At 38.1% G+C, this 16,113-nt stretch overlaps 2 protein-coding genes across 9 annotated transcripts; both read right to left on the reverse strand.

Annotated features, from left to right (window-relative positions):
- Positions 1 to 4,658: 4,658 nt before the first annotated feature.
- LOC126694058 (F-box protein At-B) lies at positions 4,659 to 15,217 on the reverse strand. Of its 4 annotated transcripts, none has more exons than XM_050390080.1 (7): positions 15,076 to 15,217; positions 11,680 to 11,748; positions 10,731 to 10,819; positions 10,029 to 10,384; positions 9,721 to 9,935; positions 6,339 to 6,429; positions 4,659 to 6,179 (listed from the first exon to the last, which is right to left on the reverse strand). In XM_050390080.1, exons 4-7 carry the CDS (start codon positions 10,179 to 10,181, stop codon positions 4,809 to 4,811), a joined length of 1,830 nt encoding a protein of 609 aa, XP_050246037.1. In that variant the 5' UTR covers positions 10,182 to 10,384; positions 10,731 to 10,819; positions 11,680 to 11,748; positions 15,076 to 15,217; the 3' UTR covers positions 4,659 to 4,808. The 4 variants fall into 4 exon arrangements, with proteins under 4 accessions (XP_050246037.1, XP_050246035.1, XP_050246036.1 ...); XM_050390078.1 differs by having other exon boundaries at positions 10,731 to 10,823; XM_050390079.1 differs by lacking the exon at positions 10,731 to 10,819.
- LOC126694059 (putative 4-hydroxy-4-methyl-2-oxoglutarate aldolase 3) lies at positions 12,853 to 15,222 on the reverse strand. 5 transcript variants are annotated; one of them, XM_050390086.1, is made up of 2 exons: positions 15,076 to 15,222; positions 12,853 to 13,608 (listed from the first exon to the last, which is right to left on the reverse strand). In XM_050390086.1, the coding sequence occupies exon 2, from the start codon at positions 13,587 to 13,589 to the stop codon at positions 13,089 to 13,091; it is 501 nt and encodes a 166-aa protein (XP_050246043.1). In that variant the 5' UTR covers positions 13,590 to 13,608; positions 15,076 to 15,222; the 3' UTR covers positions 12,853 to 13,088. The 5 variants fall into 5 exon arrangements, with proteins under 5 accessions (XP_050246043.1, XP_050246041.1, XP_050246039.1 ...); XM_050390084.1 differs by having other exon boundaries at positions 12,853 to 13,742; positions 15,076 to 15,216; XM_050390082.1 differs by having other exon boundaries at positions 12,853 to 13,596; positions 15,076 to 15,209.
- Between the last annotated feature and the right edge of the window lie 891 nt (positions 15,223 to 16,113).

Genomic DNA, 16,113 nt, shown 5'->3' on the forward strand with positions numbered 1-16,113 from the left:
TTAAGTTACAGAAAGCTCACTAGGACGTGATACAAGGTTCAATCAAGCTCAAAAATTACAGTCTTGAATAGCTATTTCAACCTTCAAAACTTGCAAAGTTTGATTCTCTTTGAATCCGAGTATGTGCAATAGTGGCTTTTACAGGATACCAGGAAGCAATATTCATTTTTCCCTTAGTGTTTTCTTTCTCTTCACCACAACTTTACTGATAGTTCTTTTCTCTGAAAAAATTTCTTTTTTTTCTCTCTTTTTCGCTGCTCTGTCTTCGTAACCTACCCCTTCCTTTTATAATGAAGTTCTGGCCTTCCAAGGGAACCATTGGTTCCCCTGTTTTGCCTTCTTGTGAACAGAGCCTGTTCCGTGCCTTTCACTCGGCAGGTTCTATTTCCCGTTTTTCTCATTCTTTCCTTCTTTCAGCTTTGATTCATTTGAAAGTCCCTGGTTGGTTACCTTCTTCGAGATGTGCTGAGGTATGCCCTTCTCGGTCTCACCATTTGTCAATTCCCTGTTTGCCCTTTTTTCCCATCTGGACGGAATCCCATTCTGCCAAATTGAAAGTCGCCTGATGCCATTCTCTTTTTCATATTTCTCTGTTTTGGTTCCCCGAGACACTTCCTGCTTGTGTCATGAGAGGTCGCTAGGTCTTTTAGCGCTTGTGTTTCTTTGCTCTGTTTCTTATTTTCTTTTCCCGTCCTTTTCTTTCGAACTGTCTTAATCTTCTTTGACTATGCACCTGGAAGGATCCGCGCCCCTTGATGATTGCTGAGGATCCTGGCTACTTAGCCTATTGCCATGAGTTTCTTTTCCTTCTTGATGTTTCTTTTCCTGGGCCTTTTTATTCTTTCGTGGTCCCCTTGCACCTACTTCTTTGGACTTAGCTTGTTTTTTTTTCCTTTTGGGCCTGGCTCACTCTTTTGGGCCTCCCTCACTGTGATCCCTTTTAGACCTCAACAAAATTCTACCCCAAATTTGGCTTGTTTTACTAATGCATCAGCTACCCTATTACAAGAACGTTTAGCAAGACAAAATTCAAAGCAGGATAAATGAGAAGTATGAGTAAGTATATCATCGATTAGGTTGCCCTATGGGGCTTCACTAGTAGAGCCATGAGTCAGAGCTTGAATCATAATCATCGAGTCTCCCTTGAAAAATCTTCTTGGATACCAATTTTGGATGCAAACTTCATAGCACGACAACATGCCAAAGCTTCGACCTCAACTACTAAATTTGGAAGGGGAATACGTTCAGCCATAGCCACAATCACCTCGCCACGACTATTGCAAATGACCATTCCCATACCAACCGAGTGAGTGCTGCTGAATACGGCACCATTAAAATTTGCCTTGAAGCCCAGGGAGATCAGAGGACACCACAGGCTAGGAGGAGCAGCTGGATTGATGACGAACTAATCATCTTGAGCGTTGATGAATTCTTGAGGAAATTTTGCAGCATGTGGTCCAACTCTATCCAACGGTGGAGATGGGAGACCAAGCCTTAGAGTATTACGACGATTCCAAAGTCCCCACGCCATACAGATAAACAATTCATCCCTGTTATCATCAAAAACCTGCAAAAATCTAGACAAAAAGGTCAATAAAATCAACCGATGTGGAGGAGACCGCTTGGCTGAACCAAGCATGGTCACTCCACACCTTTTCCACCTTGAGTCAGCCCTAAATGGCATGCAGAGGATCCTCAAAAACAATTTTGCAGTTATTGCACAGGTCCAAATCAACAATATGCGCTGAAACAAATTATTCATGGTAGGCAAGGCTTTGTTGTAAGCTTTCTAGGCAAAGAGCTTCACTTTGTTAAGGACTTGTAGCTTCCAAAGCCCTCTCCAAAATTTCTTCTGGGGGTTTGGGTTAGAGCTACTAGCACTGTTAGTCATTGCAGCATTGACCAACAGTTGATAAGCACTATGGGTAGTAAACACTCCCGTAGGCGTTTGAGACCAGATTAGACGTTCAGGAGGAAGTCTAACACTAAGAAGAATGCTAAGAATCAATATGGATTCATGAGGCATGAACAGTTGCTGAACTTGATCCACTTTCCATGTAGCTGACTCGGCATCAATGAGAGAACTGACCTTGGCATCAGGGGGAAGAGAAGGTGGAGGAGCAATGACAGTTCTGCAAATTTTATCTGGTAGCCATTTATCTTCCCTGATGCACACAAATTTCCCATTCCCAACCCGCCACACCATGCCTTTTTTAATAACATCTCTTGCACTTAAAATGCTCTTCCATGCATATGAGCCAAGAGTGGATTCTTTGGCCTCTAAAATGGAGCAGTTAGGAAAGAATCTTTGCTTTAAACCCTAAACCCTAAACTTCTCAATCTCCTTGAACCCCACCCACCATTTTCTTTGGCCTCACACACTTGCTCTTATTTAACCCAATGAATTTTTCTACCTTAGTTGCTATAACCCCACCAAAATTTTCGAATCATGGTCTCCAAGTCTTTAATCAAACCCTTTAGAAGCTTGAAACAACTAATGAAATAAGTTGGAATGGCTTGAATCACTGCTTTAATTAGAACCTCTCTACCAGCTTGAGACAGTGACTTCTCCTTCCACCCTTGATATAAGTGAAAATTTGTTTTTTAGCTCTTCCCACAAGAGCCGGAAGCCCCAAATATTTTTCAAAGTTTCTGATTGAAGGGACACCAAGGAGCTGTTGAATGCAAATCTGAACATCCTAATGAGTGTTAGAGCTAAAGAAAATATTGGTCTTATCCTTGTTGATTTTTTGCCCATTGCCTTTTTCATAAGTAGCCAAAATGTCTAGGATAACTTGGCATTCTATTTCCTTTGCTTGGCAAAAGAGAACACTATCATCCGAAAAGAAAAGGTGAGAAACCCGTGGACCATTTTTGCATATGGAAACTCCACAAATCAAAACTTAGATCAAATAAGATCACAATATTCAAAACCCACTACAAACCCAAATATTAAAACCCAAACAAGCTGAAGATTCTTGGGACTAACCATCGAGTAACTCACTTGGGAAGTCTAATCAACCACCAAGCGATGGAGGCAGAAACAATACCTTGAAGATCTGACCTGGGTGGCACCGTGGCAGCAAAAGCAGAGGTGGCTTGAAGATAAAAACCTGAATCAGTGGTGGGTTTTGTGTTGTGGGTGGGGATGGAAATCTTAGATCTGACTTGAAGGGGGTATAAATCTCAAGTTTTGTGTATATATAAGCAAATCGGTTTGGTTCAGTGTTCATCAGAATCCAAAATCCTTTGCCGACAACCGTACCGACCAACTTCGGTGCTTGAAAATCATTGCCGACCACCATGCCTAGCACCTGCTGTGGAGGTTTGAGGTGGGCGGATTGGTTTGGCTCCAGCCGGTTTTGTCGGTGGCAGGCGGTTCCTGTACAGCCCTACACAAAAGGAACATGTACAGAGACAATGAATCACCTTGATGTAACCCTTTACCTGGTTTGATGCGCCCCACAGGTTCTCCATTGAGAAGCACAGCATAAGAAATTGACTTGATGCAAGACATGATAGTGGACACAATTTTACCAGAGAAACCCAAATGAATCATCACCTTCTCTAAAAATTTTCATTCAACTCTATCGTAGGCTTTGCTTATGTCAAGTTTGAGAGCCATGTAACCCAAATTTCCTTGTGTCTTACATTTTAAATAATGTAAAGTCTCAAATGCTACCAGCACATTATTAGTGATTAGCCTCCCAAATAAGAACGCACTATGTGAGTCAAAAACTAACACCTTAGTAATAATCTTATAAAAAACATTGCAAAGACTAATAGGAAGACAACCAAACTCTTATCCAAAGCCATGTTTTTTTGGCTTTTGAGCTAAAATGCACAACCATCTATATATTATTTTATTGTGTTGGTGATGGTAGTTGTTATTTATTGTAATAAATATATTATTTTATTGTGTTATTTATATTATTTTATTGTATTGAATGCTAAAATAAAACCATTAATATTAGGTGTTTTGTAAAGAGAAGCAGTAAAATAAATAAAGTAGCTTTTTGTAGTGTCAAATTGTTAAGTTTTTGACACCACCAATGTCATAAAGAAAAAAAATACTAAGATAAAAATATAGAAGCTAACTATTCTGCCAGGATGCAATATGGTATTTAACTGTTACCTGAGCAAAATTTGATGCCCTGCCTAATATCTTCTATCAACATATTTCTACCATACATTAAATCAAATTTACTTTATGTTCACGATGATAGTAGAAAGTGTTAAAAAAAATACAGAATTAGTAATTAGCTAAATTCTTTTGTTAGTAAAATTAGCAACTAAAATTTTTGCTAGTAACTTAATTAGTAATTACCTAATCTTAGGAGTATTCATAGTAACACAAACCTCTTCAAACAAAATAAATTTAAAACTAGGAATTTAATTTTGATAGCAAAAAAAATTACCTAATCCATCTATTTCCAGTAGGTAAATCACGATTTTTGATTTCTACTACTTTATTAGAATTCAATTTTGTTCCTAAAAACCAAACAATCCCTAGAGCCTTCACCAGAGAATTGTATAAATAGATTCAACCTTTTTAGCCATTAGTGATTCTCAGTACAATTTTAAATTTTTACCGCTGTTTTTATTTTCATTTTATGTTATGCCAAACACGGGAAAATATTTTACACAACATTTTCATATACACTTTTAAACACTGTAAAATAAAAATATTTTCCTGCAAATAATTTAGAAGTAAAATATTTTACCTTTGTAAATATTTTACATCGAAATAAACGGAGCGTAAAAACCAAACACATCCACGAAAACAAAAACCAACCCATCCACTAAAATCAAGACCAGCGATATTCTGGTATATGAAATTGCCATCCATCATGACATCCCATTTCACAGCCATCCAAACAAAGAGTCAGCCATGGTCGTTCCTCAAAAATTTCAGTTAGAATAGCATTTCCTTTCCCGGTCAAACGTGTGTGCCCAATACCAAGCCAGTGTAACCCAGGGAACAAAGGCCTCTTAAGTGATTTAATTGAATTAACAGACAAGCCACTGCATTTATAAATATCAAGCCTTCGAAGTGGTTTACTTTCATCTTGGAACCTTCTCTTCATAGCCAATACTTCCATGGATAAATCGGTCACATAGAAGCAACACCTAATACTCAACTCAGTAATGCCTATACCAACCTTAGCAATTGTAAGTATTGCTTTATCTGATATTCGAGGCATGTATCCTAAATCCAAGGCTGACAATGATTTGCCAATTGTCCCACTATGGAGCAAAATAGATAAACCTTCATCAGTTACCCTCTTACAGCCTCGTAGACACAAATGTGTGATGGGTGGACTCCCCTGACCAAGAATAGATATTCCATGGTCTGTAACATCAGCTCCTGAGAGATTCAGAGAAGTCAATCTATGAAGACACGAAATGGACCTCAGGCAGGAATCTGCTATGCTCCTGCAACCATATAGATCAAGGACCTCCAGGCTGCTAGAACAAGCCAATTTTTTCACAGTTTCACAGGTTAGAAGACTGCATGAAAATAATCTCACCTCAACAAGGGAACAAGGCACCCCGGTGAGATCATGAAAGGCCAAGTCTGACAATAATAGGGCACTACGAACTTCAAATTTTTTTAACCTTTGGCAGGAGTGTAGAATTGATGCAAAGCCTGCATCACTAACTTTAGAAAACCCACAAAGTCTCACCGACTCTAGGCCCTTGCAGCCCTCAGAAAGCAGAAACATGCCCATATCATTTATTCTTTTGAATGACACTTGCTGGTTCCGTCTACTCCGAATAAGTGAGAGACTTGTTAAATGATGACAAGAGCCCAAGGACTGGAGCCCGTTGTTGGTCAAGTCATTGTGCAATAGTGGTTCCTGATGTGGTCTGTCTTCAAGATCCAGCTCTATCAAAAGAGGAAGAGAGTTGGTGATCAAAATAATCAGATCATCGGATATAATATCTAGGACCAGTGACAAGCACTGCAATGGAATACAGGTTCCCAATGGAGAGATGATGCCAAAATCAGCTGTCTCAGAAAAAGTCCTATCAACTTGAAGTTGGTTTATGAGGTGGATCCCGTCTTGCTCAAGCAGTGGCTGCAATTTCAGGATTTTAAGAGTTTTGGGCAGGAAGAATTCAATGGATTGCAAAGCGATTGCATCACCTGTTCCTCGAATCTTTAGGCAAAATGACTGAAGTATTATAAAAGAAACAGGCTTCAATTATTTTGGTAAAACATGCTTGAGTTGAAAAACATACTTTGTCCGACATAAGTCAAAATATATTGAAAGAGCATCTACGGAGAAGTAAATAATCAATTTAAAGAAAAGAGTTTGATCCCTTTATCTTACCTCCAGGTACAAGCATCCTTTGAGCATACGGACAAGGTTACATTTGAAAATTTCAGGTGAGTCCTGCTCTACCAATTCAAGCGTAAGCACCCTGATATGAAAAAGGGGAAACGGAAAATGGTTCAGATTTTAGTATTTTCTGAATGGTTTGCACTTTGCAGTAAGAAAAGGTCCAAAATGATATGTGCACATGGAAAATAGCCTTTTTTTTTTTCTTTTTCTTTTTAAATATCTGCCAGGTAAGCCTATTCTCCTTAACCTCAACTAATAAGTGTCCTAAAACAGGAGATGGAGTTTGTGGAGGAGCGGTTGGACAGAGCTTCTGCAAATAATGCGTGGTCGGAACTCTTCCCTAGAGCAAGCGTGGAACATCTTAATGTTGCATACTCAGACCATGACCCCATCCAACTAAATGTTGACAACTCAAGCCCACAAATTGTTCATCAGAAACGTTTACAACAATTTGAGGAGAAGTAGGTGGCTCATATGGAATGCGAAGACAGAATTAGAACTTCTTAGGCTCAGGAGGTACTGTCAGGAAGTCCGATGTTTCGCTTATTCGAAAAAATAAAGAGATGCCGCCTGGACCTTCTTAGCTGGAGCCGGGTCACTTTTGGGGATACAAGAACCAGGTTGAATCAAAAGCAGAGGGAGTTAGATGAACTTACACATGGGGACTTCTCATCAAATTTGGGCAGGATTACGGAGGTCAAAAAATCCATCACCGAGCTTCTACATCATGAGGAGGTCTTCTGGAAACAGCGGTCTAGAGCTGTATGGCTTCCTGCTGGGGATAAGAACACAAAGTTCTTTCACCAGCGAGCAAGCCATAGACAACGCCAAAATCATATCAAAGGTCTGCATGATGGGCAGGGAGTTTGGCAAACGGATGAGGGTAGAGTGGCCTCTATAGCTGAAGAGTATTACAAAGAATTGTTTACCTCCAATAACCCGATGCACATGGATGAGGTGTTGGACTCTGTAGACTGGGTTGTCACAGAAGGCATGAATGAAACTTTAGCACAGCCGTACATTGAGGAAGAGGTTTGTACAGCATTGTTCCAGATGCACCCCTCAAAAGCCCCGAGACCAGATGGTATGTCTCCTTTTTTCTTTCAAAAGTATTGGCATATTGTAGGGTGGGATGTTACCTCTGCCGTGCTCTCGTCTTTACATTCAGGGAGATGCCTCCGTAAAATGAACTTTACTCACATTGTGCTTGTCCCAAAAGTAAATGACCCCCAGCATATTACTGAATTCCGTCCGATCAGCTTGAGTAATGTGGTCTCTAGAATTGCATCCAAGGTGTTAGCAAACAGGTTGAAAACTATCCTCCCTAATGTCATCTCGGATTCACAGAGTGCTTTTGTACCAGGTAGACTTATTACTGATAATACGACAGTGGCATTTGAGATGTTGCATCGAATGCGAAATAGGAGGCGAGGCTGTACTGGGCACATGGCTGTCAAGCTGGATATCAATAAAGCATATGATCGAGTGGAATGGGCTTTCCTCAGAAGGATAATGCTCAAGTTGGGGTTATCCGTGCAATGGGTAGATTTGGCCATGAAAATTGTTTGCACAGCCTCCTACTCCATTCTTATAAATGGAGAGCCAAAAGGTTTCATCACCCCAACCCGAGGGATAAGGCAAGGGGACCCCCTATCTCCCTATTTATTCTTATTATGTGCTGAGGGTCTCTCATCTATGCTTAGGAAAGCCACATAAAGCAATCAGGTTCATGGATTATTGTCATGTCGTGGGGGTGTAAGGATATCTCATCTTCTCTTTGCTGATAATACTTTGCTTTTCTGTGAGGCTCGCACTAGGGAGTGCCAAAACCTTTTAGCCATATTGGCACAATATGAAGCTGCTTCTAGCCAAGCTATCAATAGGCAAAAAACAACTCTCTTCTTCAGCCAGAACACTGCACCTGAGGTTAAGCAAGAACACTGCACCTGAGGTTAAGCAAGAGATTCAAGCCTTACTTGGTGCACAAGTGATGAATGACTGCGAGAAATATTTGGGACTACCAATGGTAGGGGGACAATCCAAGGTGTCTACTTTCAAGGGGTTGCTGGAACGTATAACGAATAAGGTGATGGGGTGGAAGGAGAAACATATTTCAAAAGCTGGAAGAGAGGTATTGATAAAGACCGTGGCACAGGCTATTCCGACTTATTCTATGAGTCTTTTCAAAATTCCCAAGGCCATTTGTGATGGTATAAATTCTGTCTTGGCTAAATCTTGGTGGGGTCAATCTCAAAATGAGAGGAAAATTCATTGGATTAATTGGAACAAGCTTTGTTCCCCCAAGAATAAAGGTGGTATTGGATTCCGGGATATTCATGCTTTCAACCTGGCCATGCTTGCCAAACAAGCTTGGAGCCTTATCCAGGGGTCCCACTCTCTGTTTTATAGGGTATATAAAGCTCGATACTTTCCTTCCTGCTCATTTATGGATGCTGAATTGGGTAGCAACCCCTCCTTTGTCTGGCGCAGCCTCCTTCAAGCAAGAGAGCTCATTACTCATCACTGCGGGCTCTGCCTGGAAGATTGGCGATGGCGAAACTGTTGGTATAGAAAGTCATAAATGGCTCCCACGGCCTCCTAGTTTCAAGCCTGGAGCTGACAGATCACTAAAGGTGAGTCATCTGTTTGATGCTGATACCAGACAGTGGAATAGACCTTTGATTCAGTCACTGTTACATGCTTCCACAAGGGATGATATCCTGCGGATTAAGCTTGGGGATGCACGGACACAAGATAAGCTTCACTGGATTGAGACAAAGAGTCGAACATTCTCGGTCAAATCTGCCTACCATGTTGCACTTCGTCTTTCCAATGCAACCATTGGGGAGCATTCTCTTGCTCAACAGGACAAGGGTTTGTGGGGAATGAAGTTTGGCAAAAATTTCATCTCAGCTTCAAATTATGAACATGAATAATCTTTGTGTACTTATTTTAAGTGTTGAAGATTTCATATATGAGCAATGTTAGTGAAAAATACAAAGAGAGTTCTACTTCTTCTACTACAGCGTGGTTGGAGCAAGCAGCGGAGAATTCAGTAGATAAAAAAAGCAAGTGTTAAGAATGAATACGCTAAGATCCGTGTCTCGATGCATGGATGAGACATTTAAAGTAGAAACCAGTGTTAAGAATATAAGGCACAATCAATCTCTAACATAATTGGTGATGGGGAGTGTGATCTTATCTCTTTTAAATTTGGTAATCAAAAAAGGGTTTATGGATTAAAAAAAAAGGGGGGCCCTGGCATGGATAAAAGTGTAAAGGTGCCAGCCAAATATTGGTATTGCTTAAAAATGGGGGGCCATTTATGAAATGAATTGAAAAGGAAAAGGTGAAGTTGGAATGGAGTTACCTTAGATTGGGGCAGATTTCCCCAATGGAAGGAAGAAGATGATATGAAAGCAAAGAGCAGGAGAGCAAATTGAGGTCATGGAGATGTGGGCTGAGAAATAAGGACACACAGGAATCATCAAGGCGGAGGCAATTTATGGTCAGGCTCTTAAGAAGGCCGCCGCCGTTGGTCCTACCCAGAATGTGAGCAACAGTCTGGGCATCCGGAGAAAACGTCTGCCAGAGCCAGACAAACAAACAAACAAACAATGAATGCCTTCCGTCATTAGAAATTTGGGGAAAGAGAGCGAGCGAGCGAGAAAGACATACTGAGAGATTGAGAGCAGAGAATAATGAAAGGGCTTGAGAGACGGAGAAGCGGAGAGATCTGCTGACACATGCAAGAGAGCAAAGCGTCTCCACATCTAACTTCAGGAGAACCTCCTTTATCATCACACCGCTTGCTACTCCCTCCAACCCCATCTAAATCTTCCCTCTTCCTCTCCTGCTTATTTTAGCTTTAATGTTATACTTTTAGGCCCTTTTTTTTCCACTGTGACTCTGAGGCCCCACTTTATTCATTCTTCAGCTATGGACTATATGTATGACTTCTCCCAACTTTTCAATTACTACATTACAAGCTGTCTTCAGTTTCACTGCCATGGACTTCATCAGTGGCCTACCATCTGCACTTTGATTTTTACAACTCAGATTAATAAATACCTTATTAAACTTTCAATTTTTTCACTTTTCTAATTTTTAAAGGCTGAAGAAAGAGGTTTAACTTCTAATTTCAAACGCTTAAAACCAATTGCACTGCATCTCAATTTTGTTTTCTTAAGCCAAGAATACCATAGATACAACAAATTTCACAACCTTTTTTGCATAACATATTAAAGTAACACATTCTAATTAATGCAACATCTTTTTTTCTTGACAACCATAAAATCACTTTTATTGTGCATCATTTTCTGGCTGCCTTTATATATATATATTCTTATCTTTGATATTATAGAAACAGTTAAAAATTACGTTGTCATTGCTCATCATTCGACTTGAGGGTTCAACACTAACATCCAGCTATACGACCTCCAATGCCACAAGGTCTACAATCCATTAGCCTGGCTAGTCGTTACAAAGAGACAAGCATTTGGTTAGCTTAAAACTTTAACACCCTGCATCCACCCCTATTTGAAACTGAGACATGATGTTCAAAAGCAGATAGGTATAATTACAACAACATCTACAAACCATTAGTCCCAAATTTTTAGGTTCAGCTATTGATCCTCAACAACAAATAAGTACGATTACAAAAGGTAAATATATAAAATAAAATAAAAATGAAATCATTAAACTATTAAGCCCATATCTCTTTGTACAAGTGATGGATGAGGTCACTAGATCGATTCAAGAAGTATCCCAGTATATGCTTTTTGCAAATGATAAAATTTTAGTGAATGAAACTAGAAGTGGAATTAATGCCAAATTAGAAATTTGGCAAGAGTAGGGTAGAATGTTCACCAAACCACACAAATCGCACCGCTTGTAAAATGGCGTGACCATACCACACAGCAAGTAGTAGTGAACTACACTGCATGTTACAATGTGGCGTGTGGTTTTATAATTAGAAAACCAAACAAACCGCACCCTATATATATATATATATATATATATTAATATCTATTATTTATTTTATATTAAATATATATTATAAATTTATAATATCAAATACAAATAGTCAAATAGCCTAGCTAAGCCGCCTCTCAAGTATCACTGATTCACTGTATCAAACTATCCGTGTATGAGTAAGTTGATGTGCACAGACACACACTATTGTAATGCGTTGACACTTACAATCTATTTCAAATGCATCTTATCTTAATTAGGAGGATGATCTTAGTACTACCAGGTTCTACAATTCAATCAACAAAATTTACAGAAAAGTAATGAGCAGAAATAAAAATAAAATATTACTACTTACCAACCAACCACTTCTGAGTATGTTTCTGTTTTAATAATAGGAAAAAATTTTCTCAAAGACAAAGCCTACCTGCAAAAATCAATAAAACGCAATCAAATGCGTTCTATTCAACCAGAATTAACCACAATATTAAAACTACACCACAAATAGAAGAGGATCGGACAGAAAAGAAGATAAATGAGCCTTGTATATGGGTTTTATCAAATGTCTATTGGTGTAAATGAATAATTATCAATGTTTACAGGTGTTGATTAAAAAAGTCAGCCCAAAATAAAGAAAAATTAACTCAATAGTTTAAAACTTGGCTTAAAACAAGGGAAAAATCAGTTTTTGGCTGGGCAAGAAAAGCCCAAAATTTTGAAAAATATAATAGTCCAAAACCGTTCAAACCGCACCTATGACCACAAACTGAGGTGTGCTGCGGTTATGGTTTTGGCCAAACTACACCACAAAGTACAGTGCTAAAATAGTCCAAAACCTCACTGAACTGCACCGCAAACACCCCTATGTGAGACGCTCTAGAATCTAAAACCTTTCATTTAAGTAGGACTAAAACGAAGCGCATGAAATGTAAGTTTAGCAAAAATAAAAATAGAGACAAAAGGGCAGTAAGATTTGATAAGATGACTATATCACTAGTTATGCTCTATGGTACCGAATGTTGGGCAGTTAAGAAGCAATTTATCCATAAAATGAGTATAGTGAAAATGAAAAATGTTAAGATGAATAAATGAGAACACACAGAAAGATAAGATTCGAAATAAGGAAATCATTTTAAAGGTAGGGAATAGGGATAGCCCCTATTGATGAAAAGATGAGAATGATTTGCTTGAGATGATTTAATCATGTTCAAAGGAGAGCGAGCAATGAACCAAGTGAATTAATCCAAGTTGAGGGAATGAAAAAATGTGAAGGAAAGCCAAAAATAACATTAGTAGAAGTAATTAACAAAAAAAAAAAATAAACACATGTCAATTACAGAAGCAACAGAGAGCATAACTCAAATGAAATAGACTAGATAAAAAGAATTCATGTAGCCAACCCAATCTAATTTGTCAAGGGTCCATAGCTGACCCCAAATTAGTAGTTGTTGTTGTATTAGTATTAAACTCTTGGGCCTTGCTTCTGCACAACTAGTATCATAACAGGGTAAACAGTTTGTTTTAAATATGATTGAGAGAGCAAAATTTCAATATTTATTTATATATGGAACAAGAAAATATCTGTTGTAAATTTTTAAGTCTAATACACTTCAGAACTTTTGAAGAAATGTTTATTCATCCAAAAATAAATACACTTAAGAACTCAGTCCCAGAGACAACCAATAAATTTAGAAAAACACAACTGACTTCATGACTCAGTCCTCTTATTCATGTCGTAATTTGACATGCAACTCCTTGAATGATGGTTCAGATGGACAGCTCAGATTTTGAGACAAGGATTCCATCACTATCTGCATACAACCATTCCCCATCACGAATCCAGGTTCCTGCAATGTATACAGGGACATGCTTTTCACCAATGCCTTTTTTGTTCGATTTCAAGGGATTAGATGCCAAAGCTCTCACCCCAATATCACATGCATTGATTTCATCAACATCTCTAATGCAGCCATTTAGTACAATACCAGCCCACCCCATATTTTGAGCCAATTGTCCCAAATTCCCTCCAACCAAAGCACATCTCATGCTCCCTCCGCCATCTATAACCAAAACTCTACCTTCACCTCTGGTTTCGAGAAGCTCCCTAACCAATACATTGTCCTCAAAAACCTTAAGAGTGACAATTGAGCCTGAGAATGCACGACACTGGCCATATATCTGGAAAGTAGGTTGAAGAACACGCAAATCACCACTTGCCAGTAGCGCTGCATTTGTATCACAAGCTTCTGCAGTTGCTAAGGCAGCCATATTTTTTCTGTATTCACAGCTGTCTAAATATCACTAAACTGCAACAGCATGTATACTCCATGCCTCTGGCTACCAAAGCATGTATTCAGTAAAAGAAACAATAAAGAAGTGCAAATATGTGGATGCTGATCCCTTATGCATCAACATATGTACCTAAACAGCAACATATAGCGCATATGAATGGCTTTATTGAAGATGTAAATGTATAATATTCATAAGCAAGACCGTAAACTAGCTTAAAAACTCCAGGAAAATAAACAAAAATGGATGGCTTAGTCCAATTTTTGAATTTATCCAAATTAAAACAATTGCAATCATTATGCTGGACGTCATTAAAGCACCCAAAAAATAAACAAATAAATAACATGATTGCTCCCATAATTTTGTAGGAAAGGGAGTCAACTATGCCCAAATTTTTATGAGTGCTATCAGAAAGGACATAAAATCCCAGTACTCAAGTACATGAGAACATAATCAAGCCTTATCTAGGGGACTCAACTAACTTGCATAGGAGTTGCAATAAACTAAGTAGCTCTTTAGATCAATATTGTACCTAACTAGAGGTTAAATTTGCCACTGAAATCTGTGGACATAAAGTTTTCATAAAGATTGACCTGACATAAGAATTTCCAAACTTCATTAAAATATGAATCAAGAGTTACGCCAGAATTTCCAAACTTCAATTACAAGAGGACATTGCCCCAAATATTACAAAATTTGCTATTTTTAAAATCTTCTTTTTTGCTAGCACCATCTACATTTGCTCAGACCATTGGCAGTTAACTAACAATTGGTTAGCTTTTCAGATGGAATTTAAATTCATGCATATAGATGTTAGAATCATTCTCTTAAAAATAGTAATAGTAATAGTAATAAACATGGACTCATAAATTATATTAGGAAAATGCATTGAACAGAGAGAGTGTGTGAGAAGCATACGCCACACCCATTAGTATGCTCTAGCTAGAGTTCTAAGTGGGTACTTCATTCAATTCTAAGTCAAAGTGCTATCTTAGTTAAGCCAAACCATATCTTCCTAAAATGAGAGGAACAGCAGAACATTAAAAATAACTTCTTTGAACCCCGGATGACTGGTCGGGGCTAAAACATGGACAAATACAGCATATATGACATTGAAATAGTTGGAGATATAAGTTATTATTGCATATAAAATTAGAGGAGTTGGTAAAAACAAATATGTATTGTTTAGAAGGTCGTTTAACTTTAAAGTAATGAGGGGGGAAATTAAGAAAAGAGCCAACTACTAACATCTCTAATCCATTAGAGATAACAGATAATTTAATAAGAGCGGACAAGATCGTAACCCCCACACACCACACTACTCCTCAGTATGATATTGGTGTATGTTTATGTTTAATTAAGAGGACCCACGAAAAAAGACTAACTGACGAGAATGCAAATAGATATGTAAAAAAGAACGTATATTATACAAAAACACACAAGAAAGAAAAATAATGAAGCTTACCCAGATGAGAAGGAGAAACAAAGCTTGTTATTTGGATGGAGAGGCTTAGGTTAGTGTGGAAATTGAAGGGTCTGCAGGTAGGTTTGCAGAATGTAGAAAGAGGAAAAAGATGATATGTATTGGAATATATATATATCAAAATATAACACTATCTTATTGATATCTGTGACCTCTGACCGAGTCCGACATATGGTTAAAACCATTTCTCAAAAAAAATCTCATTGTCACAACAATTTTTACTATTTTTGTCGTTACATAATCATCAATGGCCACGTAACAAAGTTATAAAAAGGTTGTAAAAATAATTGTGATACTAAACTTTTCCATGTTGACAAGCACCGCACCGGCGGTTGGCCCGATTTATTAAAAAAATGAGATAAAAAAAAAAAAAAAAAAATTCACAGTCCCACACCTGTTATTTTTTTATTTTTTATTTTTTCTCTATATGGGACATAAACAAAACATAAGGCTGAAAAAAAAAAACAAAAAACTGAAAAAAGAAAGTAAAAAAGTTGCTGTTAACCCGTTAGCACAACCCTTCATCAAAAACTCAATTCATAATCATATATATAGAGCTAGCTGCTAGCTAAGGTCGGTGTCAATGTCATTTACTTGCGGAATATCCATCCTCGTAAATTCGGTTGCAAAAAAGTGGCATGAAATTTGCAGTGTCTGAGATTCCAGTTCCAGGCTTCTTCCTATCCTCAATCCCCTTCCATGGCTTCTTTTATTTATTTTCTCATCTTCACTTTCATGTCCCCAGAATTTATTTTATTTTCGGATAAATTTTAGCTATAAACAATTTTGTGTTTTTTTTTTTTTTTTTAGGTGGATGTTGATATTGGGAACGCCTAGACATACCTTTCTCGGCCTTTTGGCTAAAGATCAAGGGAACGCCTAGACATAGACAAGAGGGGATGAAATTAAGGGTTGGACTATCACTCAAATCTTATCCTTAGATTTAGGAGTTTAGATAGCGGATGAATAAGTTGGAAGGTAGAAAATGGTTAGGGATAAAAAAAAAAAAAAATTAGTTTT

Source organism: Quercus robur, chromosome 8 (assembly GCF_932294415.1).
Source record: "Quercus robur chromosome 8, dhQueRobu3.1, whole genome shotgun sequence".
Taxonomy (NCBI): Eukaryota; Viridiplantae; Streptophyta; class Magnoliopsida; order Fagales; family Fagaceae; genus Quercus; species Quercus robur.

Excerpts from the sequence above, each read along its gene's own strand:
- LOC126694058 (XM_050390079.1), bottom strand. The coding sequence starts at position 10,181 with ATGGGGTTGGAGGGAGTAGCAAGCGGTGTGATGATAAAGGAGGTTCTC. Across the intron at positions 9,936-10,028 it reads TCTCTGCTCTCAATCTCTCA|ACGTTTTCTCCGGATGCCCA; the intron begins GTATGTCTTTCT and ends TGGCTCTGGCAG. Across the intron at positions 6,430-9,720 it reads GAAATCTGCCCCAATCTAAG|GGTGCTTACGCTTGAATTGG; the intron begins GTAACTCCATTC and ends TTTTCATATCAG.
- LOC126694059 (XM_050390086.1), bottom strand. The coding sequence starts at position 13,589 with ATGGCTGCCTTAGCAACTGCAGAAGCTTGTGATACAAATGCAGCGCTA.